The following is an 11,483-nucleotide window of genomic DNA, read 5'->3' on the forward strand; positions in this document are numbered from 1 at the left end:
TTGACTTGGCTGCTGGTCTTGGCCTGGCTTTCTTAATCGCCATTTGGCGTGACAGGCGACGAGAGATGCGAGTGCACCCAAAAAAGCCGAAACCAAAACCAAAAACCGAAACCGAAACTGAAACCGAAAGGAAAAGCGAAAGTTGATGTCGCCGGATGCTGCTGCTGCTGGGGTGTTGGGGTGAGATTATGTCCATCTTTATTTCGTGTTCGAGTATTTTTCTCTTTCTGTCTGTTCAATGGATCAATGTATTATGGGTCAGCAAACGGCGGCGGTGACGGCGACGCACCCAAAAAAAGAAAAGCCAACTTCAGTCTCCGAAGCGGTTTTCCAGCTCTCTCAAACGCATCGCCGACCGACGACCGACGATCGACGAAACGCACGCACACAATTGAGCCATAAAAAGCCTATCAATAGATTGTGAAATTGAATGATTTTTTACATCTTCACTCCGGTTGTAAACCTGTAAAGCTGTAAAGCTGAAGACCACTGAAAGCTGAGCCGACGACCAGTGCCTGTCAAGGCCGGGCAAATTAGAAATCTCCTCTTTCATTTCATTTGATTTCATTTCCATCAAAATGCCGCCAGGCTATTGCCAAGGCAGCCCCCGAGAAGATCATCTTCAGCCCGATCAATGTCAATGCTCATTCACTTCATCATTCACTACCATTCATTCGCGTATTCATAGGGAATGCATCGATGTCAAAATTAGCATCAAGCATTATGCATTTCGCATATCGCATTTGTCTGACTGAAGAATTCAAGTTCATTCAGTTACGAGTACGAGTAGTAATCCCCATTGTCTGCATTACCTTGATGATGCCATAAACGAGCCATGGGGCCATCATCAGCATAATCCCCATCGACGCGTCGTCACGATGCGGCGGGGTACAACAATGGGCAGGCAGACAGCCAGGCGGACAGACGGACGGGCAGTTCATTAAATCCAATTATACGCCAAAAAGGTTTGTCGGCTGCCTTTTAATGAGAATTTCGCTGAATTTGATGGAAGCTTAAGCACACGAGAAGAGTGGCCTCTATACCCTATCCAATGGCTGTATTTTGCAACATATTCCTGTTTTGATTGAATAGTTTTCTATTGCTGGCATGGGAAGGGTTAGGGTGTAGGGTATGGGTACCCTTCGGTTCCGCTGAATTTTTCGGGGCTTAAGCTGAAAATATGTTCTCCTTTTTTGCGAGCACTGCAGCGTAAAAATTCAATTTAAGGCCTGAATGATCTAAGCAGCAGCAGCAGGATGCGAGTGCCATGCCAATCGAATCGATTTCAGTCAATCCCACTGCTCCACACTGCTCCGCACTGCTGCTGACTCACCGCGAAGCCATTGTGATATGCTTTCATACAATGTATATAGATAGAAGATACAATAGCTAGCATAACTAATCCGTTTAGATTCAATTGACGCACATAATCGATGACATGACTCAGACCCAGACACAGAGTCGATAAAACGTGAAATGTTAGGTGAAGTCAGAAGACGTTCTCTTCTGGGTTTCAATTTCAATTCAAAGTCAAAGTCATAGTTAAGTTCCATTTAAATTCAAATTCGAATTTCAAATCTCAATTGTCGCTCTCCATCAGCCATCGGACATCAGCTTTGAAGTGAGTGATCTCTGGTGCTGGCCAAAAGCGGTCCATCTCAAGCTGGTCAAAACAAACAAGCCGTATAACTGATATGGCTAATGAATAAAACATTATTTTTCCACCTTATCGATTTGCATTTGTCGCTGTTAGTGGTGCAATTTTCCCCATTAACGCGAATGGCCATCGCCATCGCTAGAGGCGCCCCCAAGGAGAGATGCCTGGCAGTGGCCAGGTGTTTGGCGAAGGTCCAAGCCGAAAATCAACAAAACCACAGAAAAATACCCATACAGTGGACACTTGCTATGGCAGAAATGTGGTGCTGGGCACTGGGAGGATAAGAAATTCACTAAAACTAAAGTTTGCAGATGCAACTTTAAGCCTTTGTTTCCAGAAGAGAATCTTGCTGGGAGAGAAATCCATTCATTCATTCGTAAAAGTTGTAAAACTTTCCCTGTGCCCCACACATGTCCAGTGTGACCACACTGGCCGTCGAGTTAATGCCACAATTAATGGCTAAACGCCTTAATGGATGGTCTGATCGCAATTGATACGACCAGGCTGGCAGGCTGTCGTGCCAGGTGAAATGTGGAGTCCGAGCGGAGGACTTACGAGCGGATTTGCATGTCGCGAAACCGGAAAGTCATCTCCGATCCGATCCTTCCCCCCTTTAACGGCTTCTACTGCTGGCATTTATCATTTGCGTTGTCAAAATGTACAGTTACGTCAAAAGCATACAAATAATTAGTCAATAGACAGCGAGGTGAAAGCTTTCAACGCAGAAAGTTAATGAAGCGACTCAAGAGTGAGAGTCATTGTGGAGAATAGAAAGGATCAGGGATATATCAGAGGATATCTCAGAGCTATGAAGAGCTTCTGCTGCTGCTGCCTCCCAAAGGTATATTTGGAAAAGGTGAGGTGAAAATTTCTGTCAAAATGCGTGAGTGCTCGTGCGTGTGGCATACTTGAAAGTGAAATCGAAAGTCGAGGCTGATTGACACCCTACCCACTCAACTCCACTCCACTACATTCCACGGCCCACCAGGGCACCCTTAGGGCGGTGACGGCGACGCATCCACCAAAGAGTCGCAACGCGTTTACACTGCAATTAACATTAACGGCGGCACCTGCCCCGTCACCGTCACCGGCACCGGCACCGGCACCCGTGCCGTACCTCCCAGGCGATAATTGGCAAAGTAAACGCTGCAAAGGCACTGGCTGCAGCGGCTAACGGTTGGTGTTAAACGTATGGCTACCCCTCCGTTTCTTTCCTGCCAAAAATTAGATAGTGGCTCGCTCATTGGCAGCCAATTATGTCATATGCGCACAATAAAGCACCAATAAAAGAAATGCCCCATCCACCATCCACCAACCACCAACCATCAACCACACAACCAACCAACGGAAGAAGCCGCTCTCCATCTCGCAGACAGAGCATTTCTTATGTAACTTTTATGCCCTTTTAAGCACAACTTTAGTATACAATTTATTTATAGATACTCGTACATTTTTGTTGTCCGTTGGCTGCCGCTGTGTGGTTTTGCTCACTTTCAATTTTGTTCGGTTTTCAGTTTTCGGTGGAAATTATTAAGCTGTGCTGCTTGCGCATCCGGCAACAATCCAGCCCAAAACACAAACAAAAGATACAAAGAAGAAAAAAAAACACGCCAGAAAGAAAAATTAATCGTGATGCACATTCAGGTTCAAGTTGAGTCGAAGATGGAACAGGGAGATGGGCAATGGAGATGGAGATGGAGATGGAAATGGGCGATGGCTAATTTTGATGCTGTGGATGCGGCGGCCATGAAGCAGCAGCTGAAGCTGAACTGTGGCTCCAGCCAGGGGTCGAGAGTGGTTATGGGTTATGGCCATAAAGATAATGCCCATTGTTTAAGCCGATTAGATGGCTCTCGAGTTGGTCCAAAACTTAATTAGATCGAAGCATGATTTGGGGTTTTTTTGTATCATCAAAATGGAAATATCTTCGACAGTGTTTTGCACAGAAACTATGTATGTCTTATATGTGATATGCAAATAAGGTAAAACACTAAAATAGATTTGGAAAAGAAGGAATCAAATGTATGGGTATTTCCCAGAAGCTCTCCCCTGCCTGTGGTCTACTTTTCGAGTGTGAGGTACCGTCATCCTTGTGGCAATTAAAGTGACTTGTGAATTGTCCCCCATTCACCCCCAATGCAGCATTCAGCAGTCACCAGTCGGCATACATCATACTGATTTATTTCTTGTTCGTTACGTTGTTTCGTTGTGGTCTTTGTGCAGTCACATTCTTTTAAATACCAATTGGGGGTCAGTCAGTTAGTCTGCTGGTCAAGACTCTGGAATTTTCAGCAAGTGCTTTTGTTGTTCCCCAAACGAGTTTAAACATCGAGAGTGGAACTTGGTTGGCCTGACTTTGAGACTGTGACTGACTGTGCTGTGGTGCTGTGGTGCTGTGTGCTGTGCGGCTTGTCTCTGGGCTCCGTCCGATCTGGCTTAATAAATTAATTTATAACTTTTGCTTTTTTTCACTCAAACACGGAGAGACCTGCAAAACAAGTTGACCTTCACGGCCGCATAACCGATACATATATCAATATACACATATATATGTTGTTTTATTCATATATATCTCCATAGCGGACTTACAGTTACGTGTTACGAGTGGAGTGACAATGTCCAGAGGCTGGTTTCAAGGGTGGGAATCGGATACGAGTATTTTCGGGGGCGAAAGTACGAGTACTCGTAGTCGTACTCATAATCCAATTCAAAATCCAAACTGAAAGTTGATGCCCGTGCATGTATGGGTGAGCTTTCGCTTCAGGAATAGCTAAGCAAGGGAACGTTTTGGTGGTGTGTGTGTGTCCGAATTCTGTCCATGTGAAAGCTTGGCAATGAAGCTTTCTATCTTGTCTCGGAATCCTTAGCTAGGCATTTCTGTACAGAACCCAAACTGACCAGAACCGAGGCCTTCTCTGGGGAAATACCAGCAGATAAAGCTTAAATCACAGTCTGTCCAACTGGACTCGAATATCAAAGCGAAGTCTCGCTTTCCATTGGGAATGAATCCATCTATCCCCATCTGTCGTAGGAGTGTTAATGATTTGCATGTCCCCAAATCAAAATCAACGCTGAAGCCCCCCTGGCCGTCTCCGGGCTGTCGTTGTCGTTGTCGTTATCGTTGTCGTTGTCATGGAATTGAATCATCCCGGCGGTCTCTGGAGCATGGTCTCGGTCTCTGTCTCTAAGTGAGCCATGCCTTGCAGCCTCTACCTCTACAGCTGGGTACCCTCTGCGCTCCCTCCCCTGATGTGTGCTCGTACGTAACGTAACAAAAGCAGCAGCAGGCAGCAGCAGCAGCAGCAGCAGCAGCAGCAGCAGCAGAGGAAGACAAAATACAAAAAAAAATGTAGCAAATTTTGCAATGAGGTTGAAGGCACCGCACGTGTGTATTTGTGGCCCGGTGTATCTGTGTATCTGTCAGATACAATTACCAAAAGCGATTGCAGTGGATGCGACTGGGAATGCTGGAATTTCAGGCAAATGCGGTTTAATAGCACAAAAAACCGGTAACTTAATGTGATCCCCGCCAGCAGACTCTTCTATAATCTTTTAAATAAAAAAAAAACAAAAACAGATACCAAACGCATCAATTCCCCCATTCCAGCCTGCCATTCACTTTTCCCTCCCTGCTCCCTGCTGCCTGCTGTCTGCTGCCTACTGCTGTCCCTCTTTTGTGGAGTGTCGACTGGTTTCACTTTCCGCCGTTGAATGCGAATCGCGAATGCGAATGCGAATTCCGATTTGCCAATCTGAAAACCTTTCTATAGTCACCCATACACACGGCTATGGGATATGGGTCCCATGAGGAGGAGAAGGTGAGAGCGGTAACCTTCGCTGAGCCGATGACCGGTGGTGGTGGGGGGGGTCAAAGTTGATGTGATTGCAATCAGTTATTTATTACGTGTTCCAGTACGAGTGGCATGATTGGAGATCTGTCTTTGGTGTCAGCTTTAGTCATAGTGGGAGGATACCACTTAAGAATTTCCGTTCGAAGATACAGATCTTCAAGAAAAGGAAATAATCACTTTACACCCCATCGTAAGGGTATTTAAGAGGCAACTTGTTCTGAATTATCGGAAAGAGGCACGGCAGCTGCAGATGGATAGATGGATGGATGGAAGGATGGATGATCGGATGATTGGATGGCATCGCATTGCATGGATATGGCATGGCATGGCATGGGATGGGTTCAGTTCATTGTCATTGTCTTTGTCTTTGGGTGCGGAGAGTCGACAAAGCGTTGGCGTTGCACTGTTGCACTGCTGCAGTGTTGCACTCCACCGCCTCCCCTGTCCCTGGGATGGTGGCTTGCTTGCATGAATGTGCAAATTTTGTCTGCCTTATTTTCGGGCTGGGCTCCGATTTCCGCTTGGCGGAGAGAGACAAAAGCCCCAAGCAGATTTCCTCTTCACACGCATTTTTGTGGCCTGACGTCAAGCACTCGCTCGGAATGATGATGGGCACCCGAAGATGATCACTCTGATCATCACAACAATGATGATCACGATGACGATGATGAGGCTAGTTGGCTAGTTGGCTAGTTTGCAGTACCGTAGCGGCGCAGCACTTGTTGCCAAACGTGTTTCGCCCCCGCGCGCCCGTCAAAAGCCGAAAAGCCAAAAATAAGTTCAAGCCGAAAACTGTCAAAAATACAAAACAATTCCTAAACAAGTTTTCTGCGCATGCGCAGCCCCACAGCCACAGCGAAATTTGCATGAGACCCCAGGCCCCAAGCTCCAGGCCACAGGCATCAAATATCAGCCTTAGCCTCCGTAGTAGCTCTGCCCCGATTCGGGGCATGCATATATGTATATTTGAGAGTATACATACTCCTATACTCCCATACTCGTAATACCCAAATACCCAATACCCAGGCGGATGTAAAACAAATGCCCAAAATGGAACGAAATTAAATTTCATTCGATGTCGATGTCGATTTCATTTGTCTCCTCGGGGCCCCTATTTGTCGGGGAGTAAAAGTATCAAAAGTATCTTTGATTGATCTGCTTATGCATTGCATGCCTCTTCGATTTGGATCCACGAGAGAGCATTATATCTTGTATCTGCAGCATTATCTTTAGTATGCATGCAATGTACGAGTATCTGCCAATGGACGTCTGCCTTTCCGATTCGATTTCTCGAATCGTGTTTGAAAGTTTTACACTCCTTTGCGTTCGATTAGCATGGGAATTGCAATCGACAGTCGTCTTCGGCAGAGGTGTTAATCGGGTAAAAGTTTTCAGCATTGCATAAGCCCCAAAAACAACCAGAAACCAAAGGTGTTTATCCCTCTATGTGTTCCGCACTTGGGTGAGAACTAATCAAACCTTTTTCCATAGAAAACAAAAAAACCGTAGGATATAGTGAACCGATTCCTCTGACCAGATATCCCAGATATCCTAGATACCATGTCCTCTAAGGACTTGTAACTTTTACTTTCTATGGGATGCCTATTCTACTGGTTGAGTCTGACCACAGTCGGAAGTTTTGTCAGCCTTTGTGCTGGCTTGGCATTAATTATGCAATCATCCAAGAGTCATTTCAATAACAACAGATAGACACACAAGCTAAACCGGGCAAAACGAAACCGAAATCAACTTGAGTCCGGGTCTCCGTCTCCGTCGCGAATGAATAATTCAATTATTCAAGAATGAAGATGAGACCTAGAACCCGTTTCTCGCAAGATCAAGCAGCGATCTTTATGGGCAATAAAAAGGTGGCATCTCCGATGAGATGTATCTATGAGGAGGTGCCTGGTGCCTGGTGCCTGGTGCCTGTTCTTCCTGGATCGGGGAAACAACTTTCGGCTGTGATCCTCTTCAAGGTTGTCTGCCTGTCGTGCTCACACTTCCTTTTCGATCCCTTTCGTTAAACCCTCCTGCATGGGTCCCCGTCGAGTCAGGAAATTGCTGCTACTTGGCCTGGACTAAATGTTTGCGACTCTTGGCCAGATTTGCGCTAATTGCGTACAAAATACGGTCGTCGCAATGCCAACAACAACAACAAAATATAAGCGTTACAAAAATGATTTCTCAGTTTTCTCAGGTTTTTGCACAGATATTTTCCAGTTTGTTTTTTTGGCTCCGTTTCGGGCAGCCCAACAACAACTTACCGGAAGCATTTTGGCGGCTTTTGCTGCTGGTCGAGGTGGCAGGCTGCAGTGGCGCTCCTTTTGCACTGGTTGTTGCTATTATTTCAGTGACTGTTGCTGTTGTTGTTATACTTAGTCGCTGCTCTAGTTGTTGTCCAAGTAAAACGCAACGCGGCGGCGGCGACGGAAAAAAATAACGCTAGGATTTATGTGTGAGATTTTTGTTGTCGTTAGATTTGCAAAAATATTTGCTCGAAAAGTGGGCTAAATGCTGCCGCTGCTGCTGCTGCTGCTGCCGCTGCAGTGGCTGCTGGAGCTGGAGGCTGAGTGCATGTTTTTTATGCAATATGCACAGATCTCGGATGTCTATATGCTCCACTGACCACCAAAGCCAACAAACAACAACTACAGCAGCAGCATTGGCCACTAACAAGAGATGAAGCCAGAAACGAGGCCGAAAGTAAAAACTGTTACACACGTCTGCGCATTCAGTTTTTCACTTTCGGCCAGGCGCGGCGGCGTCTCTTTTCCAGCACATATATCCACATATATCCCCTCATATAGTATATAGTATATAGTATATATGTATGTATATATTTGACTAATATCCATAGAAATCTATCCGTCTAGCTGCACATTTTTCCACATTCACTCGATGGCACGATGCACGAAGCACGCAAAAAATAGACCAAAAAAAAAGTAAATCGAATAAACTTTTAGTTGTATGTTATGTCTCTCGCACATAGAAGGAAATTGTATATTTTAGTATGCACGGTATGCAAGAGGCGAGCTACCGCTATGGCCAACAATACCGTTCAAGAGTCGCCGTTGCACTGAATTCGTTTTGTGGCCAAAAAGCGTGGCCAACAGCCAGGCCACCACCAACAGGCCAGGCCTTAACAGAAGCCACCAAACACCACACAGACCGCCATCCAGCAGCAGCAGACAACGGTTAGCAGACAGAAACCAGAAACCAGTAACCAGAAGAAACAGTTGCTTATGGAGTGACGAAGCGATGGACACCCTACAACTCATGATGGGAGGATTGTCCTGAATACGAATATACATATGTACCTACATTTTCTGAAGCTAAAACTATTTATAACTAGACACAACAGCGGTTTGCCAGCTACTGTGGCCGCAACATGATATAGCCATCCACTATTTGTGTGGCCAAGGTAAACAGCAATAATTTTCAGGGCTTAAGGTATAATTCTTGATATTAAAGTTTTCCTTATATGGTATTCCTCCGATGTCAATCAGTTCCTGAAACAAGTAAAAGGCCAAACATCTTTCACTTGCCCGCAATAGTAAATGTCCGAAAGTGGAATTAATGTGATATCTTAGTTCATTTGTCAACATCTTTCATCTTTTTCCTCTCCTCTCGACGTTGCAGCCCATACTCCTGGCCAAGTTCATAATACCTTCTGTCAGAAGGGGTACCACGCACCGTAGGCATAACTTGTTGGAGCTGCTACCGGAGCAGTGCGCAGCCGCGAAGCCCGTATCCCCAACAGCGTCTGTTAACCGTTAACAGAGAGCTTGAATGCGGGGAAAGTCTGTGGTGCTGTTGCTGCTGCTGCTTTTGGGGGTCCTCGGGGGGCATGTTCTTCAGAGAGATGATGGCTATAATGAAGTTTCGCGGCAGCCAAAACTGATCAATTATGGCCACACTTTTGCGGCTTGAGCGATTAATGGCCAGCGTTTGGTCTCCATTCAACGCTTGACTGGCGAATCGCGGAGAAATCGTTGCACAGATCGGCAAATTAAAGCGAATTGAGCTGAAAGGGATTGTATAACACGAAGGGGGAGCTTATGATAGAAGTTCTGTCAAGAAAATTGAAAGTCTTCCGAAACGGGTATAGGCATAAAGAAAAATGAAAATTATAGTTCTAGCTTATAGTTTGTGGAGAGGAATGGAATTGCAATGAAGTTTATTCCATTTCCGTGGGGTACACATATGTATCATCTATGGTGGTGGTTATGAATTAGTAGACTGTATACTTTTAATAGGTATTATTTAATATATTTGGTGATTATATAATATCGGCGGTTATATATGTACATACATATGTATATATGTATGAAGAGCGGGGGCTGATTTGCGGCGGTACAGCGATATGCGGGCGGTTGGTTGTGATTCTAATTTTCTACTAAACTAAGCGGATAATTTCTCAACAGCTGGTAATGGAATCCCCAAAGGCGCATTTTAACTGCAGCTTAAAGCATTTCAACTGTTTTCATTCTTAGTTTTAGGCCATGAGTTTTTGGCTTGAATGAAAGTGAAAATACTCGGACTTTCGCACAGCCTCAGCGAACAGTTTATTGATAATGCCTGCCCCCAAAGCGTTTGCTTGCGAATGGATCATCTGTGTGGAGAGTGTTCAATATTGCAACAGGTGATGCGTGGAGGGTGATGGGTGATGGCTGATGGGGGCATCTTGAAGATGGTCTTAATGGGCTTAATTTGTTGCGCACCCAAAAAAAAACCCGAAGGAGAAAGAGAGTGAGAGTTGGAGTGCGTGCAAAAGAGATGGCTAGCTCTGTGTGTGTTGTGTCTATTGGGTATTTAAAAAAAAAAAAAATACATTTGGGGTTTGGCCGGAACTCGAAATCAATTCAATATTCGTGTGTGTGTGTGTGTGTGTGCGACAGGGCTTCATAGTTTTGTGGTTGACCTTTGTTAACTGGTGGACCCCCGCACCGCTCGCTCCCTCTCTCTCTCTCTCTGTCTCTTTGCGAGCCAAAGACCTAAAGAGATTACATAATGAGCATTAAATGCTGTCATCGAAATGCCAACGGCTGCCAAGAGGCGGCGCGAAATGAATTTCAAATATTTTATCAAGCGATTTGCTTATGTCCATTGTGGCCGTTGCCTGTTGTTACTGTAACTGTTATTGGTGTCTCTGGGTCTGTCTTCCTCGTACCTCGTACCTCGTACCCCTTTTCCCTATCTTCGGCCAGCCAGCTTTTATTTGATATCATCACCCTGTACTCGTAGGCCCTGGAGGGTATGCGGCGATCGGTCTTCTCCATTTGAGACTACTCTACATTGAAAACAAGTAGAAGCCGTGAAGATTAAATGTAGATAGCCTTGTAGATACCGTGTAGATATGTACATATCGGCCAACCGCTGGGTTGTCTCCTGCCCCCCCACTGTGCGAGTTTTTGGACCGAGTGAGAGGTATCGCAGAGTCGAATAAATCGACGCTACTTTCTTGAAATTTCATTTTGCTTTGCTTTGGTTTGGTTTTCTCCGGTTTGGGGACCAATCAATCTCACATTTGGGTACAAACCTCGCGCCAGGGGAATGGATGACATGGATAGCATGGGTGGGATGGGATGTGATAGGATAGTAGGACGATTATGATGTCGATAATCATGAGGATGACTCACGCCGGCCTGTGGCTGCTAAGTGCATCCGCTGCATATGCCCCCACGATAGTTCTCCCACTCCACTTGCATATCTCCTGCTAATATGCATTCGTGGCACGTGTGGCACGCGGACAAGAGACCGGAACAGACTCCAAGGTGCCCCAGGAAGGAAGGGAGCACGGGCTTCAAAAGGAGTTTAACAAAAGTGAGGGGGAGAGTGGTGTAAGCACCGTTAAGCATGTAACAGTGGGATACAACAACCGAAACAGGAACGTCACAGCTCCAACGAAACTTCACCAACATTTAGGAATGTTTAGTGGGATACTAAGATAATTTGTACATTTCCCGAGCTCTGTA

The 11,483-nt window shown here is 45.6% G+C and overlaps 1 protein-coding gene across 14 annotated transcripts in view; it reads right to left on the reverse strand.

Moving 5' to 3' along the window:
- LOC108164581 (flocculation protein FLO11) overlaps positions 1 to 8,638 on the reverse strand; it is a 34,387-nt gene extending 25,749 nt beyond the window's left edge. For 8 of the 14 annotated variants that reach the window (XM_017300408.2, XM_033388495.1, XM_033388482.1 and 5 more), the window contains exons 1-2: positions 8,564 to 8,634; positions 7,773 to 7,950 (exon numbers count right to left, since the gene is read on the reverse strand). In XM_017300408.2, coding sequence (XP_017155897.1) covers positions 7,773 to 7,781 — 9 coding nt within the window. In that variant the 5' untranslated portion in view covers positions 7,782 to 7,950; positions 8,564 to 8,634. Of the gene's footprint in view, positions 1 to 7,772; positions 7,951 to 8,563 lie in introns of all 14 variants that reach the window. The other 6 variants (XM_033388493.1, XM_033388485.1, XM_017300402.2 and 3 more) reach the window with 4 other exon arrangements.
- Between the last annotated feature and the right edge of the window lie 2,845 nt (positions 8,639 to 11,483).

This window comes from Drosophila miranda, chromosome XL (assembly GCF_003369915.1).
Source record: "Drosophila miranda strain MSH22 chromosome XL, D.miranda_PacBio2.1, whole genome shotgun sequence".
NCBI classification, from domain to species: domain Eukaryota; kingdom Metazoa; phylum Arthropoda; class Insecta; order Diptera; family Drosophilidae; genus Drosophila; species Drosophila miranda.